General features: G+C 39.8%; 3 protein-coding genes across 7 annotated transcripts; 1 reads left to right on the forward strand and 2 right to left on the reverse strand.

Moving 5' to 3' along the window:
- Positions 1 to 108: 108 nt before the first annotated feature.
- On the forward strand, positions 109 to 3,585 carry LOC122759126 (zinc finger protein Pegasus-like). Of its 4 annotated transcripts, none has more exons than XM_044013703.1 (4): positions 109 to 196; positions 478 to 633; positions 1,813 to 2,001; positions 2,449 to 3,585. In XM_044013703.1, the coding sequence occupies exons 1-4, from the start codon at positions 124 to 126 to the stop codon at positions 3,372 to 3,374; spliced, it is 1,344 nt and encodes a 447-aa protein (XP_043869638.1). In that variant the 5' UTR covers positions 109 to 123; the 3' UTR covers positions 3,375 to 3,585. The 4 variants fall into 4 exon arrangements, with proteins under 4 accessions (XP_043869638.1, XP_043869640.1, XP_043869642.1 ...); XM_044013705.1 differs by having other exon boundaries at positions 143 to 196; positions 465 to 633; XM_044013707.1 differs by having other exon boundaries at positions 146 to 176.
- LOC122759128 (L-seryl-tRNA(Sec) kinase-like) lies at positions 3,391 to 6,634 on the reverse strand. 2 transcript variants are annotated; one of them, XM_044013710.1, is made up of 6 exons: positions 6,328 to 6,634; positions 5,646 to 5,883; positions 4,830 to 5,031; positions 4,665 to 4,740; positions 4,479 to 4,572; positions 3,391 to 4,382 (listed from the first exon to the last, which is right to left on the reverse strand). In XM_044013710.1, the coding sequence occupies exons 1-6, from the start codon at positions 6,544 to 6,546 to the stop codon at positions 4,165 to 4,167; spliced, it is 1,047 nt and encodes a 348-aa protein (XP_043869645.1). In that variant the 5' UTR covers positions 6,547 to 6,634; the 3' UTR covers positions 3,391 to 4,164. The 2 variants fall into 2 exon arrangements, with proteins under 2 accessions (XP_043869645.1, XP_043869644.1); XM_044013709.1 differs by having other exon boundaries at positions 6,325 to 6,634.
- Positions 6,635 to 7,369: 735 nt separating this feature from the next.
- On the reverse strand, positions 7,370 to 16,526 carry zgc:174164 (uncharacterized protein LOC570656 homolog). Its single transcript, XM_044013907.1, has 22 exons — positions 16,319 to 16,526; positions 15,990 to 16,096; positions 15,481 to 15,557; positions 15,344 to 15,389; positions 15,175 to 15,251; positions 14,607 to 14,799; positions 14,433 to 14,495; positions 14,276 to 14,347; positions 14,017 to 14,186; positions 13,843 to 13,933; positions 13,179 to 13,309; positions 12,468 to 12,639; positions 11,158 to 11,247; positions 10,791 to 10,986; positions 10,588 to 10,699; positions 9,817 to 9,997; positions 9,561 to 9,647; positions 9,370 to 9,475; positions 9,029 to 9,158; positions 8,288 to 8,384; positions 8,049 to 8,086; positions 7,370 to 7,898 (listed from the first exon to the last, which is right to left on the reverse strand). Exons 1-22 carry the CDS (start codon positions 16,383 to 16,385, stop codon positions 7,781 to 7,783), a joined length of 2,421 nt encoding a protein of 806 aa, XP_043869842.1. The 5' UTR covers positions 16,386 to 16,526; the 3' UTR covers positions 7,370 to 7,780.
- Positions 16,527 to 16,727: the final 201 nt, after the last annotated feature.

Raw genomic sequence — 16,727 nt, forward strand, 5'->3', positions numbered from 1 at the left:
TGCAAAAATATTTTAAGCTGTCACTCGTGATTATATTTATTACTATTGTTATTTTTTTAAGTAATATGCAGGGAAGACACACCACTTGTGCGAGAGACGGTTTGTTTTACTAACGGTCCGCGAATGCAACAGTTGCGTTTATGTGCACACGGAACACAGAAGCCTCAACTGAATCGGTCAGGCATTCGTTCACCTGGTAATATAACTCACAGTTTATGCTTAGGGCTCCATTTCCGCGTTTCTCCTCTGTTTAGCGTTCATGTTATTCATTTGCTGAAATTGTAGTTATATAATTTGTTGAATATGGTGTCAAACAGTCGGTGTTAGACAGCGCCTAGTGCTATTTTAACGCCTGTGAGCTAATGTGTTTCATAGACAGCTAGTTTCGTTAGCCACTGTAGGTTGTGTTTTCAAATATGAAAGCTTAGTTATCACATGCTGACCTGACCACCAACCTCCTTTAGTCGTCTTTTTCAGCTTCTACACATTGGGACGAAATGGAGGAGATAAAAACCGAGCCTGTGGATTTTGTGAAGGAATTTCAGGAGTACCTGACACAGCAAACTCAACATGTCAACATGATCTCAGGCTCTGTTTGTGGAGAGAAAGAGTCAGCGGAGACGTTTCAAGCCGGTGAGAGGGACTATATTAAAATACATACAGTGATCAGAGGTGGAAAGTGTACTAATATATTCCAATCAAGTAAAACCGATTTTCCTTTGATGAAATTGTACTTAATAAATTACCTTTCTAAAAAAAAGAATAGGGGGATATACATTTTAGTTGTGAGGTAATTGTTATTTAAAGTGCAATAACAAAAGAAAACATGTTGACAGACACTTCAAATGTTTAGGGAAATGTAACCAGCCCCCATCGAACATTTTAAAACTATATGTAGTAAATTTACTATTATGTCGTTTTTGTGCATTAAAGTTAAATAAAACTCCACACATTCCATCCAAGAGACTTCTTCATTTTGACTGGCTGGAGTGAAAATGTAGGTTTTTCACCTCTGTAGGCAGGATACCTGTGTAGACAGCTGTTAAACAATGCAGGTCATTCTCCCTCTGATCCAGTTTCAGGTTTTTAATTTGACCTGAGTCAAGGTGTGAAAGAGGGACGTAAGGGTCACCTGAGAAACACAGTCTGCTATTGTGTGTGTGTGTGTAAAGGTGCTTGGAGTGCACCTTTGTTGTTCTGTGTGAGTGTTGATGTCGCTGATAGCTGGTGTATTAGGCCCTCTCCTCTGTTGAGTGATGGTTTCTCCAGGTTTAGGTACAGGGCTTCTTTCACTTCTCTTTCACGCCATCTGTCCTCTCTGGCCAGAATGTGTACATTCTCAGCATTAAAAGAGTGTTCTTTGTCCTTTAGATGCAGGTGGACAGCTGAGCCATGTCCAGATGCACTGGCACTTCTGTGCTGTGCCATGCATATATGCAGTGGATGTATAATATAACATATAAATTTCACACCTAGACTCAGTGGAAACTAACATCCTGAAACTGGATCAGGGGGAGAATGACCTGCATTGTTTAACGTTTCTCTGGACAGGTATCCAGCCTACACAGGCTAAAAACCTGAATTTTTCCACCAGGTAGTCAGAACTGAAGAAGCCTCTTAGATGAGAAGTGAAACATCCAGTTCACTTGTTTACAGCCAACTACTGACATTTTTTGGAACTGCACTAAAAATATGTGATCCCAGTGTCTTGATAGATGTAACCTGTTATTTTCCACCTCTACACATATCAAAGCACTGTTTATTTCCCAGGGAAATGGTAAGACGATAAAGTCCTGATGTGTTTGTTTCTAGCTGCACCCAGGAGTGAACAGAATGGTCTGGACCCTCCGTCGGCAGAGGTGAATCTGTCTATGGAGGAAGGGTCAGACATGCAGATGGACGGACTGGAGAGAACCTTCGATGGAAAGTACAAGTGCAGCTACTGCAGCTATACCAACAAAGGCGTGGCTCGTTTAACAGAGCACATCCGCATCCACACGGGTCAGTATTTCCTCTGCATCTGTTTACTAAGACAATGCCAGGCTCAAGAACTTTTATTAGAAACAATACAGGTGCTGAAGGAGTGGTCACATACTAGTGGCTGAGAAAACCTAAGCATTATTCTATTCGAGCTATCAACATATAAAAATTGTTATTAAAAACGATCTACTGTTGAAGTCAAACAGGCTTTACAACCCCCATGAACCTCTCACATTTTATAGTGTGTTACTTGTATCAGTTGCAGTTACATTTTCTCATTGCCCATGTGATTTAAAAAAAAAAAAGTGGTTTCGGCCTCTCATATGTGAGAAGCTTATATTATGATCATGATGGCTAGAAATTCTATAATTACATTACAAATATTGTCTACATAAACTAGACAAATAAAGCTTGTTGTCTTTGTTTTTTATCTCACTGCATTTTTCCCTTCTTCTTACTATAAACCAGGAGAAAAACCTCACCGCTGCCAGCTGTGCCCATTCGCCTCAGCATATGAGCGCCACTTGGAAGCCCACATGCGTTCGCATACAGGAGAGAAGCCGTACAAGTGTGACCTCTGTGCCTTCCGCTGCAGCGACCGCAGCAACCTGTCGCACCATCGCCGCCGCCGCCACAAACTCCTGCCCACGAGGGTCGTGCGCTCTGCTTTCGCCAACAAGAGGATGCTGGGCACCCTGCAAAAGAGGACAGGCACGATGGGCTTCAGCAGACGACTGCTCATCAATTTCAACCCGAACTCTATGCCAAAGACGGATTATCTAAATGACTTGTCTCACAAATTACACTCCCATTTGAGTGGCGGTGAATATAAAAACCTTCCCAAGATGGATGAGAATGAAGGTCTTAATAAGGGTTCCAACGGTTTGACATTTAATAACCCACTGGACCAACTGTCCACACTTGCTGGGCAATTGGCCGACCTCCACCCTGAGTCTCAGACTCCAGTGTCCCCAGACAGGGAGTCTTTAGAAGACGAGAAACCCATCCTCATACATCAGGTCTCTACTGAAGAGTTTGCAGTGTGTTCAAACGGTGTGCAGATGTCGACATCTAAACAAGTATTTCCCACCTCGGGCCGTGAACATGGCAGTCCTGGTCCCAGCCTCGGCTGCGAGAACAACATGAATGCTCTTTCTGTGAGCGTCAGCAACAGCCAGCCAAGCACGCCCACCCCCGCCCTGACCACACCAGACCAACAGCTCATGCATAGTTGCCAGCACTGTGATATTAACTTTCCTGACAACATACTCTATACCATTCACATGGGCTGTCACGGCTATGAACACCCATTCCAGTGCAACATCTGTGGACACATGTGCATAGACAAATACGACTTTGCATGCCATTTTGCACGGGGCCAACACAAAAAGTGATTCCTTGTTCAGACTGCAGGGAAATCAGATATTTTTCTTCAGTCGATCATTTCGAAACAGATTTAAGTGTCCACATAGAACTAACCACTCATGCATGGGTTGGTTTGGTAACAAAAGGAGTTGTATCCATGTTTTTTGATAAACTCCAGTGTCATTGGTCAGTAATCATTGAGATAGACCTTTTTTAAAAATATTAATTTATACCTTTTTTTTTTTAAAAAAACAACAACTTTTTTAAGCTGTCTTGAATAGTTTTGTGGTCATGTATCAATCTTTTGAGTATAATAAAATGTCACTGTAGCCACTTCTTTAAAGTGCTGTAGCTGCTTTGAGGCACTGCAAAGATTCAGAACCATGTGTCTTAAAGACTTATTGTGATGCAACTTTACTGTAATGTTATTTTATTTCACCATATTTTTAAGTAGTAGTTGAATGTCAAGATGAAGCTAAATTTGTTTAATGTGATTGACTGAAGTAACTGCAATACAAACCCTCTTAATCTTAAGTGTGTCATGTATCCCGATGAACAAAATTAAATTGCTTGATCAATGTTTCATACTCCAGATGCAAAAACCGTTGTACATAGATACTACGCAGTGGCTTATTTTGAGTTGGACATGGATTTGGAGGACAATGGGTTTTAAAAAATAAATGAATTAAATAATCCATACACTTTTCAAGACTGTTTCACGCCACAGTGATTGACAAGCTAAAAAGCAAGATTAAATGTAAACAATTAAGTCTCCAAAGCTGTGTGATGCCTCATGATTGTGTTTTTGTGTGGAAAAAGTCATTCAGGGTCACCAGTGATTCTCATGAAGATTTCCTTTCTGTCTCGGTCAAAAACATCCACTGCTCTTTGCACTACACGCTCCACATCAATGTCCTCTTCTTGAGCCAGGGATGTTTCTTGCAGCACCTTCTCTCGCAGGCTGCAGAGTAATGTCGCCTTGGCTTCATTCAGCCGCGTGGCCAAAGACCTCATATACTCAGAAGACACGTGATTTTCTGAAGAGGGAGGGATGAGACGTCATTACGTCACAGGGCTGCAAATTACAGGCTAAAACATGGAGTGTATGTGGTTAAAAAAAGCTCTCAGCTGACCTTTGGCTGTCTTCATGGCTTCTGAGATGAGGCGTCGACAGGCCTGGTCAGCTTGATGAACAACATTCATGGCACATTTCAGACGGTCAGCTTCCTGCACAGTATGACAACAATACATCTCTTATCTCCACTCCTGTATTTGCATATTTAAAAACAAATTTACTCACACAAAGGGGACTGACATACCTTTTGTTCTGTGGTGTCCTCGATTGGGCTCAGCGGGTTTCTCAGTGAAGAGGAGATCAACTCCATCACCCTCTGGCTGAGGACAAGCACACAGAGGCAATTCATTAATAACTTATGCATTACTTTAATAATAAGTATTCATATCTGCTCACTGTAATGTCTTACGTGTCACATGTAGATAATTTGTCTGTCGTGTTGAGCAAAATGCTCAGCTCCTCCCATGGGTTTTTCTCTGGGTTTGGGGACTCCAAACGCTTCACCATGTCCAGTATCACCTCAGTGGGAACAGGTTCAGGTCTACTCTGGTTTCTGTTGATACAGGACTCCAAATCACAGTGTAGATACACCTGGCAGAACCCCAGTGAATCTGCAACGACAACCCACAAATTTGGACACAACACAATGTAGGTTTAATTTACTGTCTGTGGTCTTCCACACATTTTTACACTGATTTGTCATCCAGGCGGTGAGTTTTGTTTCAGTGCTTGGAGACACCAATTTATCATAGTCAACATGTAGTTGCCAATGTTATGTTGTTCTAGTGCAAAAGGATGGTTTTTGATAATACTGTATTTCCTGATGCATTTAAGTGCTTGCAATATGCTCCAATCAGGATTTAAAGGTCCTATGAGTGAAAGACTGTGAAGGGTTAAGACTGCAGATTGGAACAAATGGAGGACTCCTCCACCCACCCCTCCCTCCCGTTCACAAGAAAGGATATTATTCTTCTATGTTTGCAAAGTTAGCTTCCAATTAAAACAAACAATCATGGGCCTTGCTGGTTTGTCCATTCAGGCTGCTGTAGAAACATGTCAGGGAAAGATTTTGGCTTCCGTAAAGCAAAGCCCTTTCCAAACATACATATAAAAGGCTTACTTTAGGTTTGTATGTTCAATTTCTGCCAATAAAGCCTCCTCAATGTGGTACACTGGATATTTCAATGTGAAGTTTGATTTTTTCACACAGATAAAAGGTACTTACACTTTCTTGCAAGTTGGTACACTTCATATCTCATGCTCGGATAGTAGAAGTTGTCATCCAGAATAAAGAGCAGTGGTGTCCGGTCCGGTTTAGGGCGCAGCAGACCACGGACACACTGCTCCCACGCGGCTACGTTTATCTGAAAGCTGCTTGGTGGCTCTGCCATCACCTCAGGTGTCTTAAGGAACAGCTCAATGCACTGCAACACTATGTGTCTGTGTAACTTCCATTCAGTTTGCTAGAGAAGGAGAAATTCATGGATCAATGTGTTGAGAAACCTGAATTTCACCATACTGAGAATATTTAATAAAGGAACATCAGAGAAATACAAGCAACATAATTCACAGATTAATTGCTTGAAAGCACATTTGTGAATGGGAAAAACCAATGCAAATCATCACAGCTATGTTTCAGAGAAAATTGTATAAAGAAGAGTGAATAAGAATGAAAAAGTTATGTTCAGCACATTTACATCTAGTGTACTGGATATCAGACATTATAGTCTACAGTTTTAGAGAAATTTCTTGTTGAAAATCCCATACTCACACTTTTAAATCGAATAATTATCAACTTTGAAATGTAATAAAAACAAAAAAAATGTCTCAGATAATCTCATACGTATAGTGTACACTGGCTCAGTGTGAAAACTGAATGCACAGAACAGTGAATGTGTCTTTACCACCTCAGTCAGTTGAGCACCGCTGTTCTGGACGGCTCTGATCTGAAAAGCATGCTGCGGAATCAGGTCATCGTACGAGACCACAGAGGCTCTCCATCCAAGCTGTGCCGCGCTGCCCAGAACCGTGCGGGCCAGAGTGGACTTCCCGGAAGCAGGAAGCCCGCAGAGGACACACAGACAGACCGGAGTCCGAGCGACACCTGTCCCCTCCTCTGCTGCCATGCCCTAGCTGATAGAGTCCATTTAATATTCAGACGTTTCCCACTGTGTTGTGCTCCTGTTGCAGTTAACAGCTGACTTCCGCCGTCGAAACAGGAGACAAAAACGAGACTTCCGGCAACAGTCCTTTCAGAATAAAAGCCAACTAAGGCATACAGGTAAAAAATAAGTTGTGTGGGAAAACATCTCACATTACAAGAACTGCTTTGCAAAAACAGCGAAATGTTGAAACGTTTCTGCACATTTTAATACAACATAGTTGACCAAAGTACTGTAACTCGCATACATACATAAAACAGCGATGTAAATTGAAAAAAACAATATAAAAACAATAAAACGGAATATATAACCAGTGAAACACACAAGGGCAATACAAATAAAACATAGAAACTGCCAAGATGTCAGTTTTACACCATACACATTGTATATAATTATTTTACAGCGCTATATTTGTGTTTATATCATCTTACCTTCCTTCTTCTTAGCATCTTCTTTTAGTAGACATTTATTCTTCATGGGGATCAGTAAAAAATCCTAATATTAAACAAACTCATATTTTCCCCAAAATACTGTATTTTAACAAGATCCTAATCTCATAACTATGAGTTGAGATGTCCTTACACTTACAAGATAAGTTGTATTAATAGGCCCTTTCTTCATTATCAGATTAGTCAGACTTTGTCACCTGTTAGAATGAAGGATATACAGTACATGTTTCTTAATGTAATTTATGTTATGATGTATTTAAAAGTTTGTGAGGACCCTGGGAACAGTAGCCATAGGCTAGACACAGTCCGGGCTTCTAAACAAACAGACAAACACGGTGTCAATATATCACATGATACAGAATTTATTTTTCCAAAATGTAGACAAATAAATACTAAGTAAACTTTAAAACATCCAGCGTCACTTTTATTTTATACTTACAATCAACAGGAAATCAAACATGTTACAAATTTTGGAGGAGAAATCAATCAAAACAATAAATTTACAAAATACTTTATCTGCACATATTTGCAGTGAGACATAAAGAAGTATCCAATTATATACACATACACATACACGGTTTCCCAGCATCATCTGATGTGACAACAGTATATCTTAAAAAAGGTGCCAGTAACAAGTTACAGAGAGTATATATTTTTATTTTTTTAACATAGTGATTTAAAACCCTCTCTTCATTTAGTGTTAACCTACAGTAAACTTCATGGATTCACAACTTAGTGTACGAAGAGAATCATTCATTTGGTGTCTTGGATGGAATTGGTTTGGGGACCCCGGGGCCCTGCCGAGGTGCTGCTGGATGCGTAGGGACAATGCTCTCATCAATATTCCAATAGTCCAGATCTCCATACCTGAAAATGACCAATTATGTAAAAATAATGTTAAAACTGTTGCGGGTTTGCTTTTGCACAAAAGTCAAGCCTAAGCAAAAATGTCTATTCCTGTGCATGTGTGAGGGCAATAGGGATTACATGGAATAAAGAAATTACAACAGTTCATACCTGGCACTTGGAGGTGAGGTATCCACTGAATTTCCAGGCTACAATGAGAAAAAAAAGGTCTTATAGTCAGAGTCAAAGGATATACTGAAAAAAAACAAAAACTGGTATAGTATCAGTTATTATTGATTTACTTCTATTACTATTTGCGACTTTTCATGTAATGACGACCTGGTTTTAATACTGTAAAATAAGTATCGTTTCATCTTCCCTGAAATAGTGATTAAAAAAATGATATATACCACAGGGGGAGAATGAACTGGAGGCTGGGTTCTTGGACCTGTTTCAACATTTCTGTTAGGCTGTCCATTAGCATTTCCATTTTTTCCATTATTTGACCTGTAAAAGCAACAATAAATTAATAAATACATTAAATAATAATCTCAGTCTTAAAATCATATACCAAAGAACACTTCACAAATACAAATACAGACAAGTAGTAATAAAGCAATGATTATAACAACAATAGAATGAATAGCAAAGATGGTAGTTAATGACATACATTGTTCAAACATTTTAAAGAGCAATAACTGATCTCCACTTTCTGCTGTCACATCTCTAACTTTCTTCATCCAGTGAGGGAGCAGTACCACAATGAAACGTGTTTGCAATACAAATTAATTCAATGTAGTTTAAGAAAGGAAAAACAACAATTTATACCTTTCTAACAACAATTAACCCTTGCGTAAAGGGAGGTGGGGAGGCTGAGCAGGTGGCAACATTTTCTAATAAATATTTTATTGGTTGCATTTGAAGACAAGACAGGACAAGACAAGACAAGAGTTTTTACATACAATTATAACATACAATTAAATCAGTTGTGGTCTTATTATAAGTTAATTTATAATCCATAGTCCTCTATGACTGAGATAAGACCCGAGTAAAAATGTGTTGAAGCCAGAGATGAGACCAAGACCTTTAGAAAATGATATTAGACAGGTCTAAAAACTACAACACTACAGCCCAGAAACACTGATGTTTACCTGCGGCCTTTTTTCAGGCAGGGATCAAAGGTGCTTCTCCTAAAGACGTAGAGCAGCACCAGAATGACAAGGACCAAAATGGGAACCACCAACAGGAAAAAGATCAACAGGCCGTTCCTCAGGGAGTAGTCTGAAGTCAATGTGAATAAACAGTAACAAAACAACTCAATACACACATTCCTAATATGCATTATACAGTAGTTATTGTGAATTAAAATGATGTTTATGGTTTCTGTTCCACTGGTGTAAATGAAAATGTTTCAACCGACAACTGCAGGTCACACACTTTCAGTGAGAACCTTATTTGTTTTGAAAAGTAAACACAATCAATTTAACCCCACCTATCTGAGCTGGACCACTGTCTATGCTGCCACCTCGTCCTGACGTGGCACAGTTGGGTGGGGCCCACCCATTTTCACAGTGACAATGTCCTTGGTCATTACAGGCCTGCAGAAAACATTACAGCAATGAAGTCAGACATTTTATCAGTGGCTGGTTACTAGTAAAGAAAGTAATAAAGATGCAGTTTTACCCCTCGGCCATTGCAGGTGGTCTTTGCGTTACAGTCCAAGTTGGGCAACAGAGCAGAAGCATTAACACACTTAAAATCCATACAGGTCTGCAAGAGAGGTACAAAAACGTAATGAATAGAATTGAATCGAGTCATTGTGAGTCATCTGGTTCACTTTCACAATGGAGGAACAAAAGCAATACACATAAGTTCCTGGTTAAATTCCATCTGTCTGGTTTGTACACTCACAATGAATTCCCAGTTTCAAACTGTTTACCTTTCCTGCACCACAAGGACTTCCAGGGTTAACATAGGCAGGATCCAACACATCCGTACCAAGGTTGAAGTCTGCATTCACACAAGTTGACCCATTAATTACTTGGATACTGACATGGGCACCGGGTGGGGGGTTGTTGACGTCCACATTAGTGCACTGCACCTTTCCACACATGGCATGTCTGCAGGATAGGATTAAGAGAGTTTTATCATCTATTCATTGAGTAGGCACTTTATTGCCCGTCAACATGTAAATAGGCCAGATTACAGCTAATTTACATCTGTTGTCTCTAGGTTGGTTGACAAAATAAGACAAAATACCCATATACAAACGCTTAAGGGTAACACAAACAAAAACAAAACAAGAAAAATATACCCAAAAGTTACAGCAACATCAGCAAATACGGAGAAGCAGCATAGATTGCACTGTATGAATTCCCTTTTGATGTACAGTGTCCGTAAAACATACAAACACAGCTCAGGTTTATGCCACACTAAATGCAAAATAAATTGACTGTACATACGTACATACACATGTACAAATGTAAAGAAATACAGAAAGATAGTTGTATCCATGAGTCGAATAAGACCAATTCAGATGACAAAACATCTTAAATTTGCAGCAGAGCGTTTGAACAGGTGGGCTTTGTGTAGCTGTGTTTTGCAATAAATGATTCAAGAGTTTCAGTCTTGTGAAACTAATCCTCATCCCTCAGAGGGATACACTCTAGCGATCTATTATTTATGAATAAAAAAAGTGATGTGTACTTACTCTACAGCACATTTGATGTACTTTCCGTTGCTGGTGATGCCACAGTTTCCAAACAAGTTTCCCTGAATATTTGCGTGTGCAAAACAAGCATCTGCTGCCTTTGTTGCTGGATCTGTGAAGATAAAATAGCCAAGACAAATAATATATTTATGACAGGGGACTCCTGGTGAACTCTGAGATGACATATTCTGAACTGAATGTACCTGGTGCAAAGAGATGTTTGCATTGGAAATCATACGTCTGGCATCTGCCTTCAAAGCAGTATGCAACGTTGTTTTCACAAGGCAGGCCATCCATGATATAGAAGTCGTTGGGACAGAACGCTCCTTTGCCATCACAGTATTCAGGAAGATCACAGGTGTTGATAGACTTTCTGCACGGCGTTCCAGACACTTTGATCTGCAACAAAAATATACATCATGTGTAAGTGTAAAGAATGTTTTCCCAGGAAGGAAGGAAGGAAGGAAGATAGATAGATAGATAGATAGATAGATAGATCGATAGATCGATAGATCGATAGATCGATAGATCGATAGATCGATAGATCGATTTCCAGTCTCATGTGCTGACCTGACATTTGTCACAGCACTCTCCGTGAGCACAAGCAGACCCGAATGTAAATCTGCAGGTGGCAGGATCACAACATTTTGTCTTGCATTCCTGTATGAAATGAAAACAAGAACAATCATTTCCACCACATTCAAAAGACAGAAAGTACAACACTTGAAAATACTTCATCATGGCTTGTGTGCATTTCCTCTCATTTGCACTCATGTTACACCAAAAGGTTCTACTTAATTTACTGATACTACTGACATTATACAAACATTTTTTATCCAGTATTGTGAAAAAGTCTTAGGCCAGAACAATTTTGTTGTTGGCCTTGCTGACTAGAATGTCTGTTAAATTCTGTGATCTTTGACATTTTGAATGGGATGATGTGACTAAAAGTGGGTTTCCAATGAGTTAAACTCATGCAATATGTGCACGAAACAATGCCAAATGTATTTATAGAGCACAGAAGAGGTTGCCCACTCAACCAAGAAGCCCAGATTCAACCCGAGTTAAAAGCTAAAGAGACAAGGTGGGTCTTTAAATTGAGTGATTGTCTTGAATAAACCTTTTTGACAGCAGCCATTTAGGACATGAAATAATAGGACAAACACAGGTGTAACCAGTGACATGAATTAGGGTTCCACTCAAGATTCAAAGCTGTCGTGCACAAGTTTGAAATATAAACAAATGTCTGTTGAATTAAAACCACATTGCTGAACACATTATGAGACTGTGTCTCTGTATTGCATCCTTTCAGAAAGCCCTGCAGGTTCACCTGTGGAGTGGGGAAAGTCTGATGTCACCGCCTGCCTTCTTGACTGAAAACAATAAGAAGCATTCACACAAAGTTTCCTCCTAATCCTCATAGTCCTGGTTTGTGAACACAGCCTCTGTCCGTTTGTCTGTGTACGTGTCACAAAGCTCCAGTAGGAGAAGACATGTCTTCCTCTACGGTGGTGTCTGTCACTCATAGGACAAGCTCATGTCTATTTTTTTAAATCTAGCAGCTTGTTTTTGAGCTTTGGATCATAAACCACTGACCAGCTACCAGAAAAATACCTTTAGTCTTTAGTTTAGTTTGTTTGACAAATAATTATATATGATTATTATAGCATTGCTGAAACAACAAACAGAATGGCGGCTTAAGACATTCATATTTGCTGGTGTCATCGAACACGTTGGCATAAAAACTTAGTTTTAGGTGTGTCATTACGGCTGAAAACTGTGTAAATTACATTATGTAACAAGGATGTATTAGAGCAACTACACAAAAACATTAAGTTGTGCAACTTCTTGTGTCTTTCTAGAAGACTCTACAACTCTACCTCTGGTTTGCCACAGTCGCACTCTTCTCCTTTGTCCACCCGCCCATTGCCACATTCAGGTGTGCCAATCACATCGGACGGTGCGGGCTCGTTTCGCAGACACACGCCTCCTCCCCTAAGGACCAACCTCTCAAAGTCTTGTTCACTGCAGCTGCTGAAAGTGGTGGATCCACTGTAAGTTAAGAGGAAAAGCAATAAGTGGAAATGTCTATTTGGCTATGACATAACACTCTATGACATGGTCATATTTGCTCCTCATCATCCCCTTGTTGAGTGAAGCGAGTCTATGCAGCTGTCGTTTTCAGTGCAACACGAATGACCTCCGAACGAGGCTATATCATCCTGACACATATTACGCTTGACAACCTGTGACATAATAATAATAGTAAACACCACAATCATCATGTGAGTGCTTCACACAAAACACCCTTTACCTAATCGCCTTAACAATTGTGTTTAGAAAGGTATAAATTATAAATAAAAACTAGCAGCAAACGCTCAATAACATAACATACAACCAGTAAAGGCTCATATGTACAGTGTACACATGGATATTTAATTAAACTAAATAGAAAAACAGAACGACTGCCATTTTTCTTACTTTGAGGGCAAAAAGCCAAGGTGAGACAATAAGGGTGTTGCAAAAAAGCACCAAATACTGTACACTATGTACTATGACTTGAATTTCATTGTCTATGGAAGATGTTTTACCTAGCACCGGCTGACATGATGCAGCTTTTCCCATCACAGCTGCAGCTGCTGTCATCGTGATTCATGCCCAGGTTATGCCCCATCTCGTGAGCCACAACCGTGGAAACATAAGGCAAGTTTCTGTTGCTGAACTGTGAACAGAGCCAAAAGTACATTCAGTGATAATATTCTTCTTCGCTGGTATATCTATAAATATGATTCTGAAATGTAAATTAAAGTTATTAAATCAATGCTGTTCTATTAAATTAAAAGGGCTTAGGCTACACTTTAATCTTCCTTAAACAAAAGTGTATTCATTGTGGAAAAAAACCCATGGTCCTTGATATCCAAATGGGTGGGACATTGTAAACAATTTTATATGCTGGGAAAAGATGAGCACTTCCTTCACATCAAAGATAGAACTAAACACAATCACAACACAAAGAATTTCAAGAATCCAGTCACACAAAAGAAGACGCCGCGTCATGGAGCTCTTTAAGACGGAGTTCGAGTCTTACCTGTTTGATACTACTAACCGTCTTATTCCGAGCATCTGAAAATGAGCTGCACTTATAGATCCTCCCATGAATAATGCAGACGGTGTCAGTTTCTACACTAATGCTCACGGTGCCAAAGCACCACAGTGTCAGCTGGTGTGAAGACGGTAAAGGGGAGATGGACTAACCACATTGATTCCTCCAGAGGTTGCCACGGAACAGACGGTACCAACGAAGGCCATTCCTAACACTCCCCCTTCATATGCGTTAGGCTGACCACTGGCAAATAAGACACAAATCACAAATTACAGAATACAAAGAATGCAGCCTGTCAAACATTGGCATCCGACGGCTTCACTTACACAATGAGCTGACCAATGTCGTGCTTGATCTTTGGTATGAGAGTACTTTTTCTCCACTGAACAAAGTTCCTCAACACACCTCCCGCAGAGCCGTCCACACTGAAAGGATTACTATCCTTAAAAATCTCCAGGGCCACGAGCACCACACGGATATTCAGTGGTTTGTAATACTGGAACAGATCAGAAATGAAAAGCCGATGATTATAAAGAACATCCTGACCAGGAATGTTTATTGTTTTTTTTATTTACAAAATCTCACCGAGTCCAGCAGATTAGCCATTTCCACCAACTCTTCTCGTACTGCCGTCTCATTTTTCTCCAATACATTATACTGTCAATGAAATTAACACATGAATTTCACAAAACTTGCTCTGCCACACACGATAGTGAAATTTCATAGATAGATACACACCCACCCTGAGATTATCAGCTACCAGGGCCAACTCCACATAACTGGTTTGTGGTAAACTGCGCCTCCTCTGTTAAAACAACAAACAGAAAATAAGGAGGAGCACTGACTCCCACCCTCAGCCAATATACATTTTAAAATAACTTCACACTGTTCATGTGATCACAGTGAGCATCCTGACCCGCAGCAGTGAAGTCAGCGAATGATCGGGGTCAAAGGCTTCATGGTTTTGTATCGACTCTGCCTCGCCGAGGACTCCACAGGTGACAGGCTCAGACTGGACGTCCTTCAGTAGGTACAGAATATGATCATTGGTCGCCGACTGTGGTAAAGGCTCAAGTCCATAGGTCTCATTTCCAAGCATGATAACACCCCTGCAGGGAAGCAGTGCAGGAAAGACACACCATTACAGTAAATGCGTGGCCAAGAAAAAGAAAAGGTGTGGTGTTGCAACGGGCAAAAAGAATTTGAGGAACAGTAGGACTCAAGATTACTTGGATTAGAAGCTTGAGAAAGAACAATATTTGAAACAATTATAGCGAGTTTAAAAAAATAAGGATAAACACAGCACAAACAGTATGTCTCATGTATTGTGTATTCTCAATTCTGGGAAAATATATGTAAAATCATAGATAAACATAGCAAAAAGGACGTTGAACGAGTTAAATATTACAACAAATGAAACTGTTCAAACAGCCCTTCCATTGCTCAATAGAGAAAGTCAATCCAGAGACAGAGTCAATTCAAACCTGAGGCCGGAGCAAGTGCTGAGGGCAACCATTGAATTGTCATATCCCTCCACCTCTCCATGGTAATAGCAATGCACCTGAGAGAAGGCAAGAAAAAAACAGACTCAGGGTTGATGTTCAAACCAGCCCTGTTATAAAAACTCCCCAATAAAAGCATATGGTGACTTACATGTTTTCTTAGTGTTGAGTTGATTAAGTTAGGATGTAAAAAATCTCTGACAAGAAGAGAAAAAATATGAAACATGTGTGGAACAACAACAGCAAATAATAATGTTATTAAATGATGAATTCACTCTGTTCAGATACCTGTTTGGTGTTAGATGAAGCAGGTGATGCCTGTTGTTTATGTTGAGTGAATATGATATTGTTTCCTCTCCATCTTTCTGTTATTATGCAAAAATAAAGTGCATCATTTGTGTCGTCATGTTAAAGCATCAGTGAAAGTTTTATTAAACCAGGGTTGTTACTAGGGATGAGCCGATACGATACTAATATGGTAAAAATCACTGGATCGGATATCGCACAGATAAAATCCCATACAATCCTATATGTGGCACAATTCACTGTAAAAATGTAAATAAAAGTCATCAATAGCATTTTAGCTGAGGCTGTTTATTTCTTCTATATGGGAGATTTGTAATACATTTCGAGAATTGTGCCTTTGAAACAGTTTGAAATGGCACAAATGTGTTGTTAACAGCTTGATAGTTTAAAAGGGTCAATATTTTTTATCGGGAGGTACTCGTGTTTGTGATTTGTTATGGTATCGGACATTAAAAAGTGGTATTGTGCCATGATGCCGAGTTCTTACCAACCTGTTTTGCCTTTGGCAGGCTGTCAATGCTCCTTTTCCCTCTTTCAATCACCTGAGGATGTACAATGGAGTACTTGGAAAGTTCTGATGTGAACTCATTGTGGAAGTCTGGGAGAGCAAAAAATACACAGGGAAATACTTATTAGTCATTCTGACACATTTTACCACAAGGAAGCAGGATCACACACACACAAAATACAGGAAAATGTGTGTAAAAATACAAAACAAGTACTACAAAGAGGAGTTAGAAATTCGGTCAACAACAACTTCCTGGAAAATCACGTGACAAACAAATGACGAAACCGAAGGACAAATAATGCAGCACCTCACCTTTGTTGTCAACTCCAGAAATGTGGCAGAGCAAAAAACAGACGAAGAAGATGTATTTTATGATCATGATCTCGATGACAGTGTATCGATGATTATGTCTCCATTAGAGATGCCAAAAGTCCACGGCACGTAATGTTTGTGACTTCGGTTCCTTCAGGTAGGTTGTCTCCGTGGGTGTGGCTACCTGTCTGTAGCCGGGCTGTAGCCACACCCACCCAGCAGGAGGAGCTCTGCTCAAAGAAACAAAAGAACAGGTGAACTTCAAATATTTGGAAATGTCGTACGTTCTCTACTGCAGTAGATAATGGTTCGTTTACTAACTCATGTGTAAAGTCACAGAGAAAATATTTTTCTTTGAAATCTTTCAAAGCATTCATAATAATAATTAGTATTATATGATAATCATTAC

The sequence above is a fragment of the Solea senegalensis genome, linkage group LG18 (genome assembly GCF_019176455.1).
Source record: "Solea senegalensis isolate Sse05_10M linkage group LG18, IFAPA_SoseM_1, whole genome shotgun sequence".
Lineage (NCBI taxonomy): Eukaryota > Metazoa > Chordata > Actinopteri > Pleuronectiformes > Soleidae > Solea > Solea senegalensis.

What these genes read in the sequence shown, in the direction of transcription:
- zgc:174164 (XM_044013907.1), bottom strand. Translation starts at nt 16,385, where the DNA reads ATGATCATAAAATACATCTTCTTCGTCTGTTTTTTGCTCTGCCACATT. An exon ending in GCGACTGTGGCAAACCAGAG is followed by an intron (nt 11,248 to 12,467) that starts GTAGAGTTGTAG and finishes CATTTCATACAG; the next exon opens with GAATGCAAGACAAAATGTTG. An exon ending in CAGTTCATTCTCCCCCTGTG is followed by an intron (nt 8,087 to 8,287) that starts GTATATATCATT and finishes TTCTCATTGTAG; the next exon opens with CCTGGAAATTCAGTGGATAC.
- LOC122759128 (XM_044013709.1), bottom strand. Translation starts at nt 6,546, where the DNA reads ATGGCAGCAGAGGAGGGGACAGGTGTCGCTCGGACTCCGGTCTGTCTG. An exon ending in GTGCTCAACTGACTGAGGTG is followed by an intron (nt 5,884 to 6,324) that starts GTAAAGACACAT and finishes CTCCTTCTCTAG; the next exon opens with CAAACTGAATGGAAGTTACA. An exon ending in AAATTATCTACATGTGACAC is followed by an intron (nt 4,741 to 4,829) that starts GTAAGACATTAC and finishes GCTTGTCCTCAG; the next exon opens with CCAGAGGGTGATGGAGTTGA.
- LOC122759126 (XM_044013703.1), top strand. Translation starts at nt 124, where the DNA reads ATGCAACAGTTGCGTTTATGTGCACACGGAACACAGAAGCCTCAACTG. An exon ending in GTCAGGCATTCGTTCACCTG is followed by an intron (nt 197 to 477) that starts GTAATATAACTC and finishes CGTCTTTTTCAG; the next exon opens with CTTCTACACATTGGGACGAA. An exon ending in GCACATCCGCATCCACACGG is followed by an intron (nt 2,002 to 2,448) that starts GTCAGTATTTCC and finishes ACTATAAACCAG; the next exon opens with GAGAAAAACCTCACCGCTGC.